The 22,373-nt window shown below is 60.7% G+C and overlaps 1 protein-coding gene across 5 annotated transcripts in view; it reads left to right on the top strand.

The window, feature by feature from the left end:
- Positions 1 to 12,870, top strand: part of Vav2 (vav guanine nucleotide exchange factor 2) — a 141,378-nt gene extending 128,508 nt beyond the window's left edge. For 4 of the 5 annotated variants that reach the window (XM_047524710.1, XM_047524709.1, XM_047524708.1 and 1 more), the window contains 8 exons: positions 640 to 767; positions 1,660 to 1,734; positions 2,722 to 2,774; positions 3,662 to 3,778; positions 5,917 to 6,004; positions 6,880 to 7,003; positions 8,481 to 8,635; positions 10,619 to 12,617. In XM_047524710.1, the coding sequence (XP_047380666.1) occupies positions 640 to 767; positions 1,660 to 1,734; positions 2,722 to 2,774; positions 3,662 to 3,778; positions 5,917 to 6,004; positions 6,880 to 7,003; positions 8,481 to 8,635; positions 10,619 to 10,666 (788 nt within the window). In that variant the 3' untranslated portion in view covers positions 10,667 to 12,617. Of the gene's footprint in view, positions 1 to 639; positions 768 to 1,659; positions 1,735 to 2,721; positions 2,775 to 3,661; positions 3,779 to 5,916; positions 6,005 to 6,879; positions 7,004 to 7,606; positions 7,673 to 8,480; positions 8,636 to 10,618 lie in introns of all 5 variants that reach the window. The other variant, XM_047524711.1, reaches the window with a different exon arrangement.
- Positions 12,871 to 22,373: the final 9,503 nt, after the last annotated feature.

Raw genomic sequence — 22,373 nt, 5'->3', positions numbered from 1 at the left:
CTCACCTGATGCCCAGAGACCCCAGCAGAGTGGAGGGTGCTCCGGTGCCGTGTCCCCACTTTCCCGTCTGCCTCGGGTGGCCTAGTGGGAAGGGCAGGGACGCTGTGAAGTCCAGCACAGTCCAAACAGGATGAAATCCAAACTTCATTGGGGAGAAACAAGCCCCCGAAGATGCTCCTGCCACCGCCCACTGAGTGGAACCCCTGGCCAGACCTGGCCGGCTTCCTGGAGAAGTGGCCTTGCTGTCTTTGGGGGCCCCATTCCAGCCCTGAGCGCCTCTGACCGGCTCAGGTCCCGGGGCCTCCTGACCCTCATCATCACCCCTGACATGAGCAGCCTGGCCCGTCCACACGCTGGCTGCACTCAGAGGTCTGAGGGTCTGGGAGAGCCCAGGAAGCAGCACCTGAAATAAGTCGCTGCTGTCCTGACGCACCCAGCGCCCGCCTCCGCTGTGGCCCCAGGGCTGTGCCCAGCCCGTCCTGGGAGAACGCGGCCCCTGAGAAGGGCTCAGGGAGGGGCAAGCGGCCAAGTGGCTGTGCCTCTCTCGCCAGGGAGCCCCCTGGAGACAGGCCAAGATGGGTTGGGCCGCCTGCCCGGGCCAGGTCACAAGCGAGCCTTCTCCCACCCTGTCGCCCACAGGTCCCAAGATGGTGGCTGTGCAGAATTACCATGGTAACCCTGCCCCTCCTGGGAAACCTGCGCTGACCTTCCAGACGGGTGATGTCATCGAGCTGCTGCGAGGCGACCCCGAAGCTCAGTGGTGGGAGGTGGGTCCTGGCCTCTAGCCGGCTCCTCCCCCTGCCTCCCCAGGGAAGAGGCTCAGAGGTGTGGGGCGGGGCAGCTGGTTGGCAGGGCCTCTGCCTCCTCCTGCCTCCCTCCTCCATGGCTTGGCTTCTGCCCGTCTCCCTGGGGCAGGATGGGGAGGGGCTGCCGCATCTCTGGTGGGAGGCTCTCCTGCTGTTACCCGTGGCCTCCTCTTCGGCCTCCCAAGCCTCCGCTCTGGCCACACCAGACCTGCCTCCTCCCTGTTCTGCCCCCGTTCAGGCCAGCAGCACTTGGCACTGCTGCGGGGTGACCAGGCATGGTCCTCGGGCCTGGGGAGACAACCATGGCCCAGACCTGCCCCCTGCCATGCCCTAGGAAACCCCCTGAATGGGGCACCGTGGCCAGAGAGCATCCCGTGATGTGGTTTGCAGGACTTCCCTGCTCCGTGTTCAAGGCCACGAGCTGGGGGCCCACGGCACCACCTGGCCCCGGCGCCTCTCCCGAGCCCCAGTGCCCGTGGGCCGGCTCTGGACACAGTCCAGCCGGGTGGCCTTCAGAGGAGCTGCTGCTAGGTAGCACCGATGTGTGTGACGTCCGTGTTGCGGTCTGCAGCCCCGTGTCCCCACGGCATTGCCAGCCTGTGTTCAGTTACAACAGTCACGGAAGGGGAGGCCCAAAGTGTGCCGAGGGCTCTTTGCCCCTTCCCAGCCACCCCGGTCCTGCCCTGGTGACCTTGGAGGGACGCTGACGTGCTGGCCTTACCTGTAATGCAGGCCACCCCCGCTTCCCCACCAGCCACCGCACGGTCCCCTGAGGTCACAGTGGGAGACGCTCTCGGGGACCAGGGCCTGCCTTCACCTGCAGTGACCCTGGTGCCCTGGCCTCTCCTTCCAGGGCCGGCTGGCGCACAGCAGGAAGTCAGGCTGTTTCCCCAGCTCGTCTGTGAAGCCCTGCCCTGTGGACGGAAGGGTGAGTCCTTGCCTCTGGTCACTTCCCGGGGACAGTGGCTGGGGCGCTGGGGGATTGGGGGCCCTCCTCAGTGGGGCTCACCTGACGCTTTTGTGGTGTCCTTGCTGGTGGCTGAGCGAGAGCAGAGGTGAGGTCTCCGTCTGCTGAAGGCCCGGCGGTGCTGCCTCGCGGCCTCTGGGGCACCCGCGGGACCCGTGCCTTCTGCACGTCATGGTGCTCTGAGATCCGCAGGGCCCTCGCCCGGCCCTCCTGAGAGGCTCCCCTCTGGCGGGGCGTCAAAGCTGGGTTTAGGCTTTGTGGGAAGAAGGCCACGTGGCGGCCTCCCTGAAGGGCGAGGGGCGAGGCGCGTCCTCGGAGGACAGCTACGGTCTTCTCCCCACTGGTGCAGGGAGCCGGGTCCCCACGGGAGCCCCGCTGCCCACAGCCCTGCTGGCCCCTGGCCTCTGCTCTGCTAAAGGAGAAGCTGTTGAACACTTGGGCTGCTTGGACAGATCCCAGGGCAGGGAGGACGGGGGTCACCAGCTCCCGCGGCGGCACGGGCAGCCCTTGCCCTCCCAAAGCCTCAGGCTCCCCGTGCGCGAGATCCACAGGGTGTCAAGGTTGAGCGGTGGCCTCTGGGTTGCCTGGGTCCCAGTGAGGCTGGGTGGGAGTCCGGCAGGGGCCCTGGAGCCCTGCCCCACTGTGTCCACTGCCACGGCTCATGGCCCCAGGTTCCTGTGAGGCCCTCCCGTGGCACCCGCCCCCTCGAGGGTGGCTCCCGCTCACAGCTGGAGAAGCCATGGTGCGCTTCATCCTTCCTGAGCGCCTGCACCACGGCACAGTCCAGCCTTGCCCTTGGGACTTCAAGGTCCGGGTGCTGGGCTGAGTCCACACAGTCCTGGTCAGCACAGGCAGTGCTGGGCCTGGGGTTGGGCCCTGACAGCACGCTCCGGGCCCACTCTCTGGCCGGCCCTGGTGGGACATCAACACACGTGTGCTCTGCCCCAGCCGCCCGTCAGCCGGCCGCCTTCCCGGGAGATGGACTACACCGCGTACCCCTGGTGAGTGGGTGGTGGGCCCGAGGTGCGGGCGGGCTGGAGGCCCCAGGCTGCCTCCAGTGTCACCTGGGAACTCTGCGGGGCTCAGCAGGAGGGAGGGACCTGCTGAGCAGCGTCAGGTCCCATGGCAACGGGAGGTGTGACTGGTCTTCCTGCTCGCTGCCTGCGCGTGGCGGCCTGGCGGAGCGAGGAAGGGGGCGGCCTTCTGGGTGGACTGTGGGTGCACCGAAGCCTCGGGCTCGGGTCCCTGCTGTGTTAACGGGGGCCTGGAGGAAGGTCCAGCCCTGTGGACATGCAGCCCTGGTCACACGGGCCCTGGCTGCAGCTGCCGTGACTTTCTTTTGGGGCTCATCCCTGGGCCCCATGGTGCGATGTGTCTGCACGGCCCACGGCCCCGGCCCCTTGGTGTCGGATGCCCTTAGAAGCCCTCACTGCAGGTACTGCAGGGGTGGACAGTGACCTCGGGCTTTGGCTTGGTGGAGAAACGGACATTTAACTTTTTAACCAACTGCCTGGGTGGCATGGTGTCGGGGAGCTCGCCTCGGGCGGCGCCTCGTCCCATACAGCAGCAGGGTGCGCGGTCCCCCTCCGCTGGAGCCCCCATGTGTGGACCTGGCCCCTCTCCAGCACCCCTAGAGCCCACAGAACCCACAGAACCATCCTGCTGCTGTCCACGTGGGGACACAGCGTTTGAAAGAAGCAATTGGGTGAATAGTGTCGGGCGGGCACCTCTCGTGGGCCCTGGGGTCTGAGGAGCAGAGAGCGGGCTGCAGCCTAGACCCCTCTGCCAGCTCGCCATGCTGAGCCTCCCACCTTGGCGACGGGGAATGGCGGGCTCTGGGCACGAGGGCCGTCCCCCACACGCGGCCACAGCCCTCATCCCGCCCCAGGTTTGCCGGCAACATGGAGAGGCAGCAGACGGACAACCTGCTCAAGGCCCATGCCAGCGGGACCTACCTCATCAGGGAGCGGCCAGCCGAGGCAGAGCGCTTCGCCATCAGCATCAAGTGAGTGGCACCCCCCACACCGCAGGCCACTGCCCCTCCTGGTCCTGGGCCGCTCGGGTCGGGCACCTGCAGTCTGTTGCTGAGCTAGGACTCTTGAGAAGACAGGAAGTGGGAACACACGCTGGGCGCGGGGGTCCCGGCCTGCACAGTTCTCCAGGAGTGTCCCCTGCCCCGCCACCAATGAGGGCTGGTGTGGACGCTTTCAGGGACAGGTGGGCACAGGTGGGAATGGGGGGAAGGGAGGTGCTTCCAGGGACTTCCTGGCAGCTCTCAGTGGCTCAGAGGGGACGGGATTGTCATGTGTTGTGGCACCTGGGGAGCCTCAGACAACTTCTCCTGTGGTGACAGTGACCTTGTGTCTTCAGCAAATGGATCTTCATCTGGGTGTCCTGGTGGGGCTGTGGTCAGACTATGGTAGTTTGTCCTGCTCAGTGTAGGATCCTCACGACAGGCCAGGCCACAGGCCAGTGACTAGGGCTGTCTAGTCTGCTGTGAGCTCCGTGGGGTCCAGAACCCCAAGCGAGTGGCTTGGGTGCAGGAAGAGCACCTCTGGTCTGCTGGGTGGGTGCTGGGCAGGCCAGGTCCCAGGACTTGCAGATCCAATCAGCTCCCGTGGCCGTGGCCAGCAGAGAAGCTTTTCTGAAGGGCCAGGCTCACCTCGTGGCCTCAGGGCAGTATGGGCCAGGCTGGGCAGGAACCCCAGACCCTGAGCACAGGCTTCTGCATCTGCCCTCCGCAGCTGCCCAGCTGTGCTCCCAGCTGTCTGGCCTGAGCACCAGCAGACGGCAGTCATGTGTTCGAATGCCAGGGGAGGGGCAGGTGGCCCCCAGCGTCCAGGGCCAGGGTACGGGACGGCTGCTGAGGGGTGCCAGGCTGGGGGCGCTGAGGCAGGCATGTGGGGAACTAAACGGAGCCAGAAGTGAGGATGAGCCTCTGGGTCCTCCCGCCTGAGGCGGGACAAACACCACTGGACCCATCGCCTTCCCGGGAAGCCCACGGATGTTTGTAGCCTGGAACAAACGCTCTGGCTCTAGAGCACAAAGAGCAAGTGACCACGTCTGCTGGGTTGTCAGGAGGCGACCCAGGCCTTGGAAGGATCTGCTTTCCGCAGAGCTTATGTCCCTGCTGGGAATGCCTTGAAGTGTGTGGCACCATTCGTGGCTAGCTCAGCAGCTCTGGGGGAGAGTGGAGTGTGTCCAGCAGTAGGCCTGTGACCCAGGCGGAGCCAGCCACGAGCAATAAAATGGCAGGATTCTTGTCCCCAGTAAGAATTCCAGGGGTACCTTGCGTGTGTGTGGCCTGAGGGTGCCTGAGTGGGCAGACAGCCACCTGGTCCAAGAAGCAGGGGTGCGGTGGGTTTGCTCACAGCCCCATAAAGTCCAGGATGATACAGAGTGGGACTGTGCAGAGGCCTGGTGCAGGACCCTGGCTGGCTGGGCAGTCATTCACATGCCACTGGTTGTTGCATTGACTGATTGCCAGGTGTCGAACCATCCTTGTGTTCCGGGATGTGCCTTCCTTTTCTAACGTCAGGCCGGGTGGAGGCACACGGGGAGGCGTGGCCTGCTGCTCACTGGTTGCAGACTCCTGGGTCCGTGGCCACCAGGGGTGCTGGCTTCATTCCTGGGACGTCTCTGGCTCTGGAGTCAGATGCTGAGGGCTGGGGTGGCTATGGGGAGGCTGTCCAGGTGGGTCACACTTGAACTGAGGCCTGCATCTGGGAGTGCAGGGGGCCAGGTTCAAGGCTGGCGGGTCTGTGCTCGGTGCCTCTGGACAGCAGCCAGGAGCAGTTAGGAGCCAGTGTCAGGGCTGGGCCTGGCCGCTCCCTGCAAGGAGGAGGGTGCTCCCAGTGCCCAGAGCTAGTGAGCAAAAGCCCAAGACAGGTGGCAGCAGGGCTGGAGAGTGGGGAGCCCTGGGGTGTGGACCACCACTGGGCAGGGAGGGCAGGGGAACCAGCCCTGCCGAGGCCGAGAGGGCTGAAGGGCAGGGGTCCCGGGGGAGAGGGCCGAAGGGAAGAAGCCACGCAGCATGGGGCAAGGGCAGGGGCTCTGCTCTAGGAAATGTAGAGCAAGTCTGCACATCTAGGGGCCGCAGGCCTCTGGCAGTGACCGCTAGGCCATGCATTTGCATTTGCCCAGGTTCAACGATGAGGTGAAGCACATCAAGGTGGTGGAGAAGGACAACTGGATACACATCACGGAAGCAAAGAAGTTTGAAAGCCTCTTGGTATGTGCATCCGTGGCTCCGCCGCTCTCTGACCAGCCACAGGGGCCCCATCCCACACGCTCCTCCCTGGAGGAGCTGCCCCCCAGTGTGGGCAGGACACAGGGAACTGGTCCGCGAGGCCCTGGGACAGACGGGGAATGTCGTACCAAAGCCGGGCTGGGCAGGCCTGGCCCTGTGTCACTGTAGCCCTCCCAGGCAGACCTCCCTGCAGGAGCAGAGACTGTGGCCCTGGCGCGTGGCTTCCTGTAGCGCCTCCCTGGCCACGCCACGGCCACAGGGCGGGGGCCGGCAGAGCCCAGCTCGGGTGGGCCCTTCCTCAGAGGACCCCTTCTCCATCGTAAATGCTGACGTGAGACTGGCAAGGACAGGGTCTCCCCTCCCTGCCTGCTCAAGGTCAAAGCGTCTGCACCCCCAGCCCCCAGACAACCCCCCAAGCCCCTTTGGTGTCCTTAGGTGCTGGCATGGGGAGGGTCTCACAGGCCTGCAGAAGCTGCCCTGCTGGCCATGCTGGCCGAGCTCCGACTGTCCAGGCCAGGAGTACTCGCTGCTGACGGATCCCCCGGCTGGGCCTTGCCCTGGCATGTCTCCAGAAGCGTCCCTGGGCTGGGCCCATGGTGGCCAGCTTCTCCCTGTATGAGGGCTGTGGCCAGCAGCCGGTTGCCCAGCCTGGGTGTTCCTGCAGGTTGCTCCTGTGGCAGTGCCCTTACTGGCCGGGCCAGAGATTTCCAAGACACTCACCTCGCACCGTCGTCTGGGCTGGGGAGTGGGAGCAGGGGGCTCTGGGGCCAGGGAGGAGCGTTTCCCGTGTGAGCCTGAGGGGGTGGGATGGCCAGGCACCTGGAGGAGTGGCCATGGTCAGTGTGTGTGCCCTGCAGGAGCTGGTGGAGTACTACCAAGGCCACTCTCTCAAGGAGAGCTTCAAGCAGCTGGACACCACGCTCAAGTACCCCTACAAGTCCCGGGAGCGTGCCGCCTCCAGGGCCTCTAGCCGGTCCCCAGGTAATGTCCACGTGTGGAGGTGTCCACTCTGACTGCTTGCAGGGCCCAGGTCCTCACTGCCCACCTGCCCACAGGAGTCCACCCCTGGAATCTGGCCCAGGCCCCCCATCTCCCCACTCCGCTGGCCTGTGACCCCTTCCCATGCCGTGTGGCAAATGGGGGCCTCAGGCAGTGTGGGTGGTCCAGGCAGAGCCCCCTCTCTCTGATGGCCTCTGATGGCGAGAGCAGGGCCGGCCTCACCCATCCTCAGATCTCTCCCTGGGCCTCGCCATGGGAGGCTGCCCGTTTGCAGATGGGACTCTGAGGCCCAGATCAGGCAGTGACCTGCTCCAGGCTACCTGGTGCAGCCCAAGCAGCCCCCATCCTCTGGCCTGCAGGGACCTGCCGGCCAGGGACCCCCACGCAGAGCAGGGGAAGGGGCCATAGGCCCTTAGTGGGCCTGGCTGTGTGCCAGGTTGGGGCAGCAGCCAGTGGGAGGGGAACGGTGGCTCCAGAGGACACGGCGGGGCGGTGGCCATGCTGTGCTGCGGGGCCAGCCCCGCGCCGTCCGCCGTCTGTGACTGGCCCTCGCTGCGCCTCACGCTCTCTCTCGCCTCTCCGCAGCTTCCTGTGCTTCCTACAGCTTTTCCTTTCTCAGTCCTCAGGGCCCCTCCGCCCCCTTCTGGTCAGGTACCGCTGCTGCGCGGGCCCCGGCCTGGCCTGACGTCTAGGGCGCAGTCCGGCCTGGGGACAGAGAGGGCTGGGGAGGCCGGGCTGCTGCACCTGAGGACTGGTCAGGCCAGGCCCTGCCCTGCCGCCCCCACGGCACGCCCCGCCTGGTTGGCTCTCCTCCTCTGCCCCCAGGAGCTTTGCCTCTGGCCAGGAATCAGCCGGACTGCCACCCTGGGAGGGGGACATGCAGGCCCTGCTCCACGGCAGGAGGGGTGGTCGCGGGACTTGGGTGTAGGGGACGGGGTCCAGGTCAGCCCTGACTGTGCGGCCTTCTGCGGCCAGAGCCAAAGCCCCTCCCCAGCGGCTGTGTGTCCCCTCGGTCTCCGTCATTGTCACCTGCCCCTCAGTTTGCTGGGTTCCGGGCTGAGCTGGTTTGGAGGGTTTCCAGTTTGATTTGGGCTCGGAACTGGCTCACACTGGAGCCCTGACAGTCAGAGCGTAGGTGCTGCCCTGTCCCCAAGAGTGTGCTTGTTGCCTGGGACGACAGCTCTCACCTCTGCTAGTGTGAGGACTCGGGTGGGACGACAGCTCTCACCTCTGCTAGTGTGAGGACTCGGGCTTGCCAGTGCCCACACCCACAGAGAGCAAGAGGCCCTGGAGCGAGGCCAGGGTGTCCTTCCAGAGCCTTTCTGCTGGACGTACTTCCTCTGTGGGCACAGGGCTGGGCACGGGGCCAGGGGTGGGGGAGACCCAGCTCAGCCCGAGGGCCTCCCAGCCCTGGCTGGACCCCTCCTGCAGCTGCGTGACGGCACCCTGTCCCCAACAGTGTTCACTCCCCGGGTCATTGGCACGGCGGTGGCCAGGTACAACTTCGCAGCTCGGGACATGCGGGAACTCTCGCTGCGGGAGGGTGACGTGGTGAAGATCTACAGCCGCATCGGCGGGGACCAGGGCTGGTGGAAGGGCGAGACAAACGGACGGGTGAGCCGCCCTGCCCCACGGGCTCCTCACACAGACCGCGAGGCCAGCCTCCCTGGGTGTGAGGGAAGTGGGCCTTCAGCTCTGGCCTGGTGGGGGACTGGCTACCCGACAGCTGCACGGTACCAGGCCCTGTGCCAGGCACCCTCTGGCCACTGTCGCCCTCCTTGTCGCAGCAGCACAGAAGGCTGCTCTCACGGGGGCCTGAGGTTCCAGGCGTTCACCTTGGATCCAGGCCCCCAGCCGGGGCCCTTGCTGGGTCCTGCCTGCTTCATGAGCACTGCAGGGAGCCAGGGTTCCCTGGCTTTCATCCGTGGCCAGTGCACAGCTCCTTCTGCAGAGGGGAGACTGCAGGGCCGAGCGCTGGGCCTGGCGTCTGGCCCACACCTTCTGCCACTTTCTAAGGCCCTGTTGATGCCCTGCACACACCATATTCCCACCCACCCCCTCGTCTCCCTTCCCATGCCACGTGGGCCTGGCAACTCCTCCTCCCTGCAGACCCTAAGATTCTGCAAAGCCCCAGGGCCCCTTTCTCCCAGGTCCCCTATCTGGAGCCCCTGGCTTTGACTCAGGTCTCTGAGTATCTTCAACAAGCATCATGTGCTACTGATCAGGAAAAGCCCTACCTTGCAGGATTCTGCAGCTGCCCACAGGCCAGCATGCTGGACTGCACAGGGCCAGCCAGCCTGGGCTCCTCTGCTGATTTCCATCACTGGGTAGCAAAAGCTGATCTGCCTCTGACCCTGAACCATGCGTCAGGTGGTGACCTGGAGTACAGGCCTCTGGCTCTCACAGTGGCCCTGTGTCCATGGCACTGGAAGCAACTGGGGCAGAATTCAACAGTATCCATCTGGACCTTCACCAGGTCCAGGTGTTTTCTATACAGAGTTAAGTTTAGAACCCCTGATTTGAGTGTTGCTAAATAACTCCTGCCAACTCAGCCCTGCTGTCATTAGGAAATGTCCGTTTTTACCCCTGACAGTTCTTGCAAAGCCTACATTGTTTGCCGATCGATAGCAACTCTCCTTGGGTTCATGTTTTCAGTGGCGAGATTATTCTTTCTTGTGTTACTTTCAACTTTTCGGTTGCCTAGGCAGCGAAAACCCTAATCCTAACCGTAACCCTCATTCTCACCCTCAACCTCACCCTAACCTAACCCTAACCCTAAACATAACCCTAACCCCTAACCCCTAACCCTAACCGTAACCCTAACCCCTAACCCCTAACCCCTAACCCTAAACCCTAACCCTAACCCTAACCCCTAACCCTCACCCTCACCCTAACCTAACCCTAACCCTAAACCCTAAACCCTAACCCTAACCTCAACCTAACCCTCTCCCTAACCCTAACCCCTACCCTCACCCTCACCCTAACCCTAACCCTAACCCTCACTCTCACCCTCAACCTCACCCTAACCTAACCCTAACCCTAACCCTAACCCCTACCCTCACCCTCACCCTAACCCTAACCCTCACTCTCACCCTCAACCTCACCCTAATCTAACCCTAATCCTAAACCCTAAACCCTAACCCTCACCCTCACCCTCACCCTCACCCTCACCCTAACCTAACCCTAACCCTAACCCTAACCCTAGACGGCTGCCTGGGCAGCGCCTGCACCCTGCTACGCATTAAGCAGATCCCAGGGTGGCTGAAGCACACGGAGGCTATGGTAGGTGACAGGCATGGACACCCCCACTTTATGTGAGAGACTCGAACAGCTGCAGGGTTTCCTCTCTGAGGGGTCCTGGAACCAGTGCCCTGTGGATACCGAGGGACAGCCACACCCAGAGATCAGGGTGATGTGTTTTCTGCGAGGGTCTAATTCTTTTCTGCCTGCAGATCCTCTTAAACCAGTCGGGGCTGGTGGGTTTCTGGTTGCTGTCTGGGGTCCCCCAGCCCTTGGCCTCCTTGCCAGGCCCCTCTGCATGGCCCTGGCTGAGCAGCCAGCCCTCTGAAGCCTCCCTCCTCCCTGTGTCTTTTTCAGATCGGCTGGTTTCCTTCGACATATGTGGAAGAGGAGGGCGTCCAGTGAGGAGGAGGACGTGGACAGGACTTGGGGATGCTCCTGGAGAGCTGCCCGGGCCCTGCGGTCCATCTCATCGCCTCGGTGGCTCCCGGGGAAAGGCCACCAGCCTTCCCGTCACCGGCACCCTACGGGGATGGGGAGGGTGTTCAGAAGCCTGAAGGCAGCCGTTCCACCAGCCCCTGTCCCTGGGGCCCGTCCCTGGGTACGCTACTTGTACATAGAGGAAACCTGGGTGGGACCCACCCAGACTGTGGAGGAGGGGTGCCATAGCGTCACCAGCCTGACTCTGGTGACGCTGAGACCAGACGTGTGTCCTGTGCCCTTCTGGCCGAGGTGTGTGCAGGAGCCTAGGATCAGTAGCATACAGTGTCCTGGTTCGGGACCCCCGGCCCTGTGCTCAGCCCCTGGGCTTGGCTCTCCTTCTCTGCTGCTGTCGGGGCCTCTGGCTGTGGGAGGCGGACAGGCCCAGAGCTGGGCTATTTGCTGTGCCTCGCTCGGCCCAGCTGTGCTGGGGTGCAGGGGGAGAGCTCACACGTGGCCCTGAGTCACACGCTCCTGGGACTGTCCCCGACTTCCTTACTTCCCCACACAGGGGGCTGCAGAGACCCTACTGGCAGGTCCCTCTCTCTGGAGGGGCCTTAGAAACAGCGGCATTGCTGTCCCCGCATTGCTGTCAATGGTACTGCCTCTCCCTTGTCCAGAGCCCCTTTCCTGGATCCCAGGATGGTGCTCAGCTGCCCCGCCCCACCCTGCCCTGCCCGGCAGACTTGTCTTCCATGAACCCCAAAGGCAGGGAGAGAATGGTGCGTCCCCTCCCTGGGACCCTGATTCCCACCTTCCTCTCCAGAGGGACCCCTCTGGGTCTCCTGCGCCCTGCACAGTGGTCCCTGGGGTCCACCAGCCTTCGCGTGGGTGGTGGGTCTAGCCTCTGGCGGTCTGCCTCCAGGGGCGCCTGTGGCCCTCCTGGGCCTGCGGCCAGCCTGAAGTAAGTGCTCTTGGGTAGCTCTGCCCCTCCTCCCTCCTTTCGGCGTCTCCTGGCCTTCGACCTCTGACTGGCTCAGCCAGACCCTGTTCGCCCTGCCCCGACATTGCGCAGGACCCAGTGACCCTGGCTGCCTCCGAGCTCCACACCACAGCTTCTGGGGAGACCCAGGCTTCCCGCTGCCCCTTGTGCCCTAGGTCAGCTGCCGGCTGTGAGTGAGGCAGGGGCCTGGCTGAGGCTGGGGTGGGCTGGGCCCTCCTGGCGAGCCAGCTGATGTGGCCCCAGGCTGTGTACCCACCCCAGCTGGGGCGTGGGGAGGGGCCGGGAACAGCCTGGGAAGGCTTGAGAGGAGCCGGAAGCGGCCTGGGGCAGAGCACTCGAGCCCTGGTTTGCAGGGAGACCCCAGCCCCCTCTGTGTTTACTGTTGTCGACGTTCTGTGGTCTAGTTTTGGGGGTTTTTGTTGTGTTTTGTTTGGCCTATTTGTTTTTTAAGGGGAAAAAAAGTTTGTAATTATTTCCTCCAAACCTCCTGTATCTGTGAATAAGGAAGAGATTTTATAATAGCAAGGAAATGATGTATATTTTAGTTCATCACCAAACAAGTCACCGTGATAAGGAAGGACACTGAGAGAAAATAATCGAGAGCCCTGGTTTCTGTGGATGTTCTGCTTTGTGTCTGGTTTGAACTCTGTTTGGTTTGCTGTGCGCTATACCAGGGAGAGCGGCTGGCAGCCGGGCAGGCCCGGGGTGGTGACTGGGCAGGAGACGGGCCCTCTGGCGTGGCTGGGGACCTGGCCTGGCACCAGCTGTGAACACTGGAGCCCCGCATGTGGGAGTCAGGGATCTGGGGTCCCTCGGCTGTGGACCCCAAAGGGAACACAAACTGTACGTTTTGCCACTGGCTTTTTTTCAGACCACGGTTTTTACTGCAAATAAACCTAAGTTCTTCTCTGCAGGAGTGGTAGCTCTGTAGCTGGCGCCTGGTCACAGGGCCACCCTGGCTCTGGTGTGACTGGGAAATGGCATATCCAACCTGGATTCCTGTCCACCCTGCAGAATATGGGGTCCTATCACCAAGGAGATGGCAGTGAGGCCAGAGGGTGGGCAGCCAGCAGCCTTTGCGTGGGCCTTGCTCATGGTCCCCAGTGACTGCAGGAGCACAAGGCTTAGGCCAGGCCCTGTCGTAAATGGGGAGGCTCCAGAGAGGGCCTGCCCTGCCCCTCTAGCCCAGGGCCTGGCCAGGCTGCCACTGAGTGCGGTCACTCAGTCGCTGCTTGGAGGCCTGTGCTCCCCAGCTCTCCCTCCACGGTGGGCGGGCCGCCCTCTTCCCCAGGCCGCTCCTGGTTGGCAGCAGCCTCCCCACTGCCGTGGGTGTTGGCACGTCTCACAGCTACGCACAAGTGGCCAGAGCTTACTCTACTCCATGTCTCCTGGGGCTTTGTGACCAGAAACCCCTCGGGAAGTAAGGCAGGGCGAGGACCGCTGCTCTGTCCCTGCTGTGCCCGCCCGGCAGCGGTGCAGCCCCCACACCTGTGGATGGGAGAGGGGAGGAGCCCCTTGGCCCCTCCAGCCTGTTCTGCACGCTCCCTGGGTCACGGGAACCCAGTCCTCGTGGCTGTCCCTCCCTAACTATGGGCTGGAGGCGGAGTCCAGGCTCCCAGTGGCCCCTGTGCTTTTCCTGCATGCAACTCTTGGTCGGCTGTGGCTGCCGTGACCACCCCAGGCCCCAGTCCAGCCTGAGCAGGAAACCTAGTTCCTCCAATCCTGGAGGCACAAGTCCAAGGTCGAGGTGCGTGGGGCTTGCAGAGGGCGCCCTCTGGCCATGCCCTCGCTGACCTTCTTTACCGCATCCCTGGCGTCCCCTCTTCTCAGAGAGCCCAGTCCTGTTGGAGTCCACCCTCAGGCCTCCTTAACTCCCCTCTCTGGGAGTTAAGTCTGGGAGTTAAGTCCCCTCTCCGGGGACTGTCCAGATGTGCTGGAGCGGGGCTTCTGGTCACACCTCGTCCCGTGCACACGCTTGCTGTCCCCTGCATGCCCCTGCGGCCCCTGCTGGCCCCTCACTGGAACCGTGTACCCTCCCCACAGGCAGACCCTGGACACACCTTCCCCCTCCATGCATCCAAGAAGGGCGCCCTGCCCTGGTCAGCTGGGCCAGGGAGGAGCTTGAGGCCCACGGTAGCCGGTGGGCAGCCTCACCTGGGACTGACGGGGGCACCGCTGGACAGCTGCCTGGGCTGGGCTCTCAGACCAGCTTCGGTGGGTGCTTGTGGCTACCAAGAGTCACTCCTGAAGCAGCCTGTGTGGTGCCTTGGCAGTGAGACTCGCCAGGCGCCAGAGCCCTTGGTGCAGAAATCCAGCCTCACGGAGGGCAGGGCGGCCCCAGGAGGCACCGGGCTCCTCTCCCTGCGCCCCCTGGCAGTGGGGGTTTCTGTAGGAACCCTGCAGTTCCTGCTTGGCCCACTTGGGGTATTCCTGCATTACGTGTGGGAGAAATACCAGTTGTGTGCTTGTGTCACTCTCCGTCTGTCTGGTCCGTACGTGGCCTGGACACCCATCAAGACTGCCGAGGCTCAGCCAGACCGAGCCCACGTGGGGGCCGTCTGCCCTGCCCGACCACGGCTCATGAGGTACACAAAGTCACGACGAGCCTGGGAGAGAGGGTCCTTCCCAGAGCAGAGAGGGCACTGGGAGCCGAGCCCAGGGCATTCTTGGGGGCTGGGCCCTCTGGGGCTGGACCTGGGCATCTAAGTCTCCCCAGGCATCGGGCCAGGGGCCAGGGAAGCTCCCACCTTGCTGAGGAATAGTTGGCTCTTCTGGAAAATAAACCCAAAGTCATGGGCAGGACAATCCAGGGGGCTTCTTTGAGTTTCCAGAAGTAAACGCGAGGCCCGGGACCAGTTCGCACCCCGCGGTCAGCCCTGGAGTGTGGGGGTAGAGGGGACCTGCTGGGCGTCCAGGCACAGAGCTGCTCGAGAGGAGCAGGCTGGCCTTCAGCATTGCCCAGTGGCGTGGCACACTGGGAGACATGGGGGACACCCACAGGGTCCCCACAGAGGGAGGGCCAGGAGTCACAGGCTCACTCAGCAGCACACACGCAGGTCACAGGCCTGAGCCCTTCTTGTAGGAAGGACTGGACACCACGTGGGGAGTGGGGGTCTCCGTATCTCTGTGGGGAGAAGTACTGAGCTGGCGGGAGACTGGGGTGAGCCCTGTCAAGGGGGGCACTAGGCCAGGACTCAGGGAAGGCAGAGGGGACAGAGGGTGGGACAGTCCGCTTCTTGACTTTCCCGGGTCAAAGTCGAGACGTTTAAACCTGGTACGTGGAGTGACTGAGGCGTATGTTCAGCAGCACAGGGAGAAACAGAGGAAACGTTCTGTGAGACTGAACGGGAGGAGATGGGGCAGTGGGGACGAGAAGCCGCCACGTCCCCCCTCCGGGCTCCTGGCGGACTTGGCGGCCTCTGCGTCCAGCAGCCAGGTGTGCTCATTTTCTGTTGCTGTGACGTGTCACCACAAGCCCAGTGCCTTAAAGCCACACAAGGGATCATCCTACAGTCCTGTGGGTCCTGTAGGGCTGACACAGGTCTCACTGGCCAAGTCTGGGGTGCTGGCAGAGCTGGGCTCCTCACCCTCTGCAGCTCTGGGCGCTGCCTGCATCCCAGTGGCTTCATCTTCACAGTCGGCGGAGCGGCATCTCTGGGACTCTGTGGTCACAGCTCCATCTCCCCATGGCAGCAGAGAAGGGTCTCCAGTTTCCAGGATGCATGTGATCAGCTTCGTCCCACCCAGATCACCCAGGTGAGGCTGCAGGCACACCTGGGGCTGTTGCTCTGCCTGACCTTGGACTGCACCCCCTATAAAGCAGCAGAAGCAATGGGGGAAGGCCGAGCCCACTGGTGCACTGGCAGTAGAGAAGCGGACAAGGGGAGTCAGGGCGGGACCCAGGGGGGCCTTCCTCCAACTGGGGGAGCTGGAGGGCAGACCTTGACAGCCTGCTGGGCTTCGGGAGAGGGCAGAACTCAGGGCCCAGGCAGGGTGCCAAGTCCAAAAGGCGAGCGCCTCTTTGAAGCCAGAACCCTGCGAGATCTCACTGTCAGCAAGATCACGTGTATCCTGCACCCTGCACGCTGCCTTCGCCACCAAGGGACAGCTACGCACGTGCTCTCTCTTGCACCTGAGTGGAAAACACACAAGAACTTTGCTGAGAGCATGTTTTAGATTGAATCGCATACCCTCCCCTCAAGATATCCTGAAGCTCAAAGCCCCAGCCCCTGTAAATGCGGCTAATTTAGAAATAGGTCTGTGCAGATGCAGTTGTGTTAAGATGGGGTCGTTAGGGTGGCCCTACTCTGGTGCGGCTCAGGTCCTGATGAAAGCTGACTCTTGGACAGAGAGGTGTGCACGGAGAGAAGCCCTGAAGACAGACGGAGCTCTGGCGGGGCACACACACACCAAGGAGCCCCGAGGATTGTTGGCAGACCCCAGGTGCTGGGGAGAGACCTGGGGGAACACCGGCCCTCGCGGAGGAACCAGCCCTGCCGAAGCCTTGGCCTTGGAGGCTTCAGAGTAGTGGGGAGATAAGTGGTTATTTATGCCACCTGGTTTGTGGCACTCAGTTGCAACAGCTATTAGGTCGTGTGCAGCTCTAATTTGGCATTTAAGAAGGCTGCAGCCTGAATTTACACTTCCTGTGGGTCTGAAAAACCTGGAGCTGAGAATTCCGAGTCAGTTTCTGCGCCATTGAAACTTACGGTGCCCAGAACGAAGAAATTTAAAGTATCTCTGGAAGAATCCACTTTCAATTCTTGCCTTGATCAACAGAGGGAATCTGCCAAGAAATACACATTCACTGTCAGCACAGGTCATACAAGGAAAAGATGCTCAGCTCAGAGAAAGCCAGAGCCACAGGCTGCAGAGTCAGGTCCACGGAAACAGCTCAGAACACGTGTGTCGCAAAGAGCAAGAAGTCATTAAAAAGGAGAAAGCTAGGATGTCGGCCAAAGGGCCCACCAGAGCTTCCAGGACAGCAAGGCAAGAGTAGGAACTGTCGGGCAAGGGAGACGGGGATGCGGATGTGACATCACAGGCAGGGGGCGCTTATGAGGGAGCATGAAGGCCAAGCTGCTGCTGGTCGCACCGTGTTCCAGAGAATGGCACTGTCCTCCCCACAGTGGACCCTCTAGTGCCTGCATGAGCAAGGGTCTCGCCAGCCGGGTGAGGCACTGCTTGGGCCCAGCTGCTGCTGGAAGCCATGTGGGAAGCTGAATCTCCTCTAGGAGAAGGGAAAAGGCCTTCGTGGGCCTTCTGCCAGGCCGCTCAGGGAGCTCCCAGGGCCCGTTTCCTCTCCAGACTGTTCTTTTGCATTGCAGACACTTACATCACAGTGTGTGGGTTTAATTTCAGATTAGACATGACCAAAGAAAGCATTACTGGCTGGGCACGGTAATGCCCACCTGTAATCCTAGTGGCTCGGGAGACTGAGGCAGCAGGATTACAAGTTTGAGGCCAGCCTCCACAATTTAGTGAGATCCTTAGCAAGTTCCCAAGACCCTGTCTCAAAATGAAAGATAAAAAGGGCTGGGGATGTGACTCAGTGATAAAGCACCCCTGGGTTCAATCCCTAGTACCAAGAAAAAAAAAAAAATAACTGGCAAACAGGACTGAAGCCTCGGACATTGTGGAGTAACGGGATGGGGGGTGGGGGTGAGGAGGGAGGGCGAAGCCCCAGCACACGCGGCGTCCTGGACTGCAGGAGGAAGCAGGGGTGGAAGGGCAGCCGTGTGAGACACTGGCTGGCTGTCCTCCAGAGCAGTGAGAGTCGCCAGTTTAGAGGTTCCAGAACCCCACGAATGCCAAGGAGAAATGCAGATTTGGGGCCATCAGAGGGAAGCCGCAGGCACTGAAGACCGTTCTCCGAGCAGCCAGGGAGTGACTGTGCCTGAATGAAGCCACTCCACAGGGTCTGCAGTGCAGCCGTGCAGCCGCAGGACCACGGAACTACTTCTTCCGGGCGTCCACCTAGAAGTTTACACGGAGGGAAAAAATTTCAGAAACAAAGACAACATAAAGGCTTCTTAGTCAAACAAGCAAAAAATGGAAAGTTCAACTCAACAGTTGCTGCCGACTGGTGAGGGCAACATGGACGGGTCAAAGCAAATATCGGCAGTAAAGCGTGGTGGGCTCTACAGGGGGAACACAGGCAGATCCAGGCATATGCCAACCATGTCCGAGCTCTGGGAGGTGACATGCACACGGTGTTCTCGGGCCCACAGAACGCTTGGTTGTTTGGAGGAGGGCAAGGATGTTGGCTCGATGGCCTTGTTTCCCAGTGCTGTGCAACACTAAGCACTAAGAATCCCCACAGTGGATCCAGGGGCCAGGCCCACTCCAGTAGAGCCCAGTGCCAGGGTGGACCTGCAGGCCCAGGCTCCAGGCTGGTCCATGTAGACTCAGGGCCCAGGAGACTCAAACACCACGTCCACTCTTGCCGGACTGGTTCTTGCAGCCCCAGTACCAGGATGGCCTCCCCAAATCCAGCTCCTCTGCACCCCTGTGGATCCTGGGCTCAGGGAGACCTCTGGACTCAGGACCAGGCTTATGCCGTGGAACCAAGCATAAGACCCACCCAGTGCCAGGCCAGACCCTGTGGACTCAGGCTCAAAGCTCACCCCTAGGAAAGTTTGGCCACCATGGACGCAGGGATCAGGCCAGCCCCCACAGACAGTATCCAGATACCCCTCCCACCTACAGACCCAGTCAGCAGGCCCACCCAGCGGAACCCATCTCCAGGTCCACCCCAGAGGACCCAGCCTCCAGGCCCACCTACCCAGTGACCTAAGGACTACAACAGTGTGCTTGTCCGTGGGTCCTGCCAACTGGCCTGCCCAGCATCTGATAAGCAGACTGATGAAGGGCTTTCCTTGCATAAGCCAATCAGTAAAAACTCACAGGTGTTCCTGTCTCTTCAATTGCTCGGACACAAATGAAGGCGACAGGATGCAAAGGAAGGGGCATGACACCTTTGAAAGACCAAAATTAGGCCCCAGTGACTGACCCTAAGGCAATGGAGATCTGTGAACTTCCTGACAAGGAATTCAAAATTACCATCTCAAAGAAGCTCAGTGACCTACAAGAGAACATAGACAAGTAAGTAGGAAAGGAGTGTGTGAGCAAAAAGAGAAGTACAGCAACGAGATAAAAACCTTTAAAAAGGAACCAAGTAAATCCTGGAGCTGAAGAACATAGTGATTAAAACGAAAAGTTAAGTAGAGAGCTTCAACAGCAATCTTGGAACAGGTCACAGGGCATTAGAGGAACAGAAAGAAAAACCATGAAAGCATAAGAAAGACTTCAGGATGTATGTGGCACCAACAAGCAGAACAACACGTGCATTCTGGGAATCCAGAAGGAGTCCGTAAAGAAAGGCTTATGTAAAGCAATAATGGTGGATGAGGTGTCAAATCTGGAGTGGGAAATGAACGTCCAGATCCCTGAAGTTGAGATGATCCCAAGAGATTAAATGTATACAGAGTTCAAGTCAGCAAATCCCGGAACTGGTTCTGTACCCAAAGGAAATGCCATCAGTCTGTGGGAGAGACCTCTGCATGCCCAGTTCTTTGCAAGACTGTTCACCGTGGCCAAGACGTGGAATCAGCCAGTAGATGAGTGGATGTACCACGCCTTAACAAGAAGGAAATCCTGTCATTTGAACAAGGTGGATGAGCCTGGAGGCACTGCGTCAAGTGAAACGAGACAGATACAGAAAGACAAGCACGTCCTGGTCTGGCTCACAGGTGGAATCTAAAGCAGCTGAACTCAGACAAGCAGAGAGCAGAGGAGTGGTGTTGGTGGGGCAGCAGAAATGGCGAAGGGTTGGTCAGGGGGTGAGCTTTGTCATGCACCAGCTCCGAGGGCTGATGTACGTGTAGTGGCCGTAGTTAATGACAGAAAGCCAATACTTGGAATTTGCTAAGACAGTAGCTCTTGAATGTTCTCACCCCAAGGGAAAAAGATAACTATGGGAGATGGTGGATACGTGCATGAGCTTGGTCGGGCCTGATCATTTCAGCACACCTTACTTGTACCAAAATGTCAGGTTGCATGCTGTAGACACACTGGTAATGTAATCGCCAGTCACACCTCAAGAAAACTTAAAAAGCCAGAGGATGTAAGGAGAACCACAGAGTGAAAGAGTGTCTAAGAGGACACTGCCCTCTGGCAGAAAATGCACCTTCTGCTGGCCCTAAAGCAGGGGTCAATGAATTCCCAGTTACTCAGCTCAGATCAGCTAGCTTCTCTCACCACTCTGAAGTCAGAAATCAATAGCAAAATGACACGCGAGATCTCTGCAGGTTTGCAAATAAAGAAATACACTTTCAAATAATGAACAAGTCAAAAAGAAGTTATAATGTAATTATAAAATATTTCAAATTTATTTTTAAATTTTAAGTATGTTTAAATCATGGAAATGCTTCACATCAAGACGAGGAGTCCTGCTGGGCCGTCCTGGCAGGCCCTGGTGCCCTGGCGGCTCGAGCCTTGTAAGGGAGTCATGAGGGTGTGTGCTTCCCTTGCTGGCGGGTTGTTCCTCCAGCCCGGAACAGAGCCTTAGTCATCAGGTGGGACTCCACTGAGCATTTTCAGATTAGCCATTTACAAGGTGACTTGTCCAAGTAGAAAGGTACAAACGTATTAAATATGCACAAATCTCAGGGCTTTGAAACTACACTCTTCCTGGTGGCTCTGTCCCATGGCAGCTGTTTCCATTCGCAGACACCTCTCCCTCAGTCACGACTCAGTACATTTATTTCTCTTAATGACTTTACTGTTTCTGCAAGAACACAACTCTTGCACGCAGGAGCTTCGAGGCTCTTTGTTCACCTGGGTCCCTGGGGGTAATTACCCCACACCTTCATCCAAGCCCCTGGGCCTGAGAGGCAGGTGGATGTGACGAGACCCCCCAGCCTCAGTTCTCTGCAGGTCCATATGAAGGCAAGCCTGGGTGGGTTGGGATGACCGTCAGCCAGCGGAGGGCGAGGGACAGCCCATCAGACAAGACAGTTGCGTCTCACTCCTGGAATGCTCTTGTGACCCAGACATAGCCTCGTGTCAGTGGTGTCCCTGTACCACCTCCAGGTGCACGTGAAGGTCCAAGATGAGGCTTCCGCTGCAGGCCCTGAATTCACCTTCCAGCCAGCAGGAAGGAGAAGGGGCAGGAAGAGGGTGGGTCAGACGGGAGGCTCCAGGCCAGGAGGGCAGAGAGGCAAGTCCACCACGGTCCTCACTGGGATTTGTGGGTCAGGGGCAGCCCTGCCCCCCAAGCAGTGTCCTCCAGGACTCCCACTCACTTCATGGCTCTCTTCCTGGTGCTCTGGGAGGAGAAAACTCACAAACCTGCCTACACCCTACACCCTGTTCTGCTGGATTTCAACTCATACAGGGGAGAAAACCACTCAGGACAGTTTCTGCTTCACCTAAGGCAGCGGCTCTTTGTCCGACACTGCTTGGCAGAGGAAAGCTCGTGGCCTCCCTCCTGAGCCCGGGTTCACACCAGCTGCCTGTACACCTACACACCCACACACTGCACTGGCTATCCTTTTTCTGTTCCTCTTTGATGAGCTTAATGTGTTCCTCAAGGCTGTGGCCACCCTAGGGTGTGGTCTGGGGTTTGTCTGAAAGCCCAGGTTGTCAGTTCAGTGAGAAATCTGGCCTGACTTTCCCTGGGTCCTCTCCTGGTCCAGTCCTGCAAGGGTGTAGTACCCACACATGGCCAACAGGGGCAGTATTTCCTGCCATGGCTTAGCCTCCTTGGGACCCCACCTCCCCTGGGAGCTTCTGTTCTCACCCTGGCCCCCCAGGAGGCCATTCCAACCCTGGGACCCCAAGAAACTGCAAGTCCTCCCACTCTCTGTTCCTCCTGAGACCCCCTTCCCAGCTCCTTGCCACCATGGAGGTTTGCCATGCCCCATGGGTGGGATTGACAGGGCAGCTCCTGGGAGTCCTGGCACTGGTTGGAAAGGCTAGGCACCTAGAGGCCAGTGGGAAGTATAAGAGGGCACAGCGACAGGGTGGGGCTGTCGCCAATGGGACCATGTGTCCCAGAGTGGCCCCCATGTCCTCACTTTCAACAGAGCTCGGGAGTCTGGATGCTCATGGGACGTCTCCAGGGTGCCGGTAGGAGGGTGCCAGGTGCAGCTCAGGACCTCCCCAGGGGAGGGCCGGTGGTGTCTGGGGTCCTAGAACAGGCCTGAGCCAGATTCTGCCTGGGCCACTGCTTGTCCATCCTTCCCTCCGAACACCCCAACAGGAAGGGGACCTGCCCCAGGCCAGAGCACAGCCCGGAGGCAGGAAGTCCCTCCTAGGCCCTGTGCTGTCTTCCTGGGGGGCAGTGTCAGTGCCCATGGCTGCAGACTATGCCCCAGAAGATCCCTGAGGCAAGCTGAGTACCTGCCCGTCAGGCTCAGCATGGGGAGGGGCCCTTCCACCGCCAAGTTCCTTGCGGTCACAGATCACATTGGAAATGAGTCCTGGTGTGGTGTGGCCACTCCGGGAGACGAGCCTCTGCATCGGAGGCAGGTGGGGGCGCGTTGCTGTGGGAGGCTGGACTTGCCTGGGACGCCTCCCTCTACTTTGGCAGGGAATGTCAACATTCCTCTTCATGAAATCACGGGACCTGGTGGGAGGTCTTTTTAATTTGAAGGCTGGCCCCCCGGGTGGTGAGGAGTGTGGGGA

This window comes from Sciurus carolinensis, chromosome 14 (assembly GCF_902686445.1).
Source record: "Sciurus carolinensis chromosome 14, mSciCar1.2, whole genome shotgun sequence".
In the NCBI taxonomy this organism is placed as follows: Eukaryota; Metazoa; Chordata; class Mammalia; order Rodentia; family Sciuridae; genus Sciurus; species Sciurus carolinensis.
Note: the sequence above shows the minus strand (reverse complement) of the source record. Positions and strands in the feature narration are given on the sequence as shown.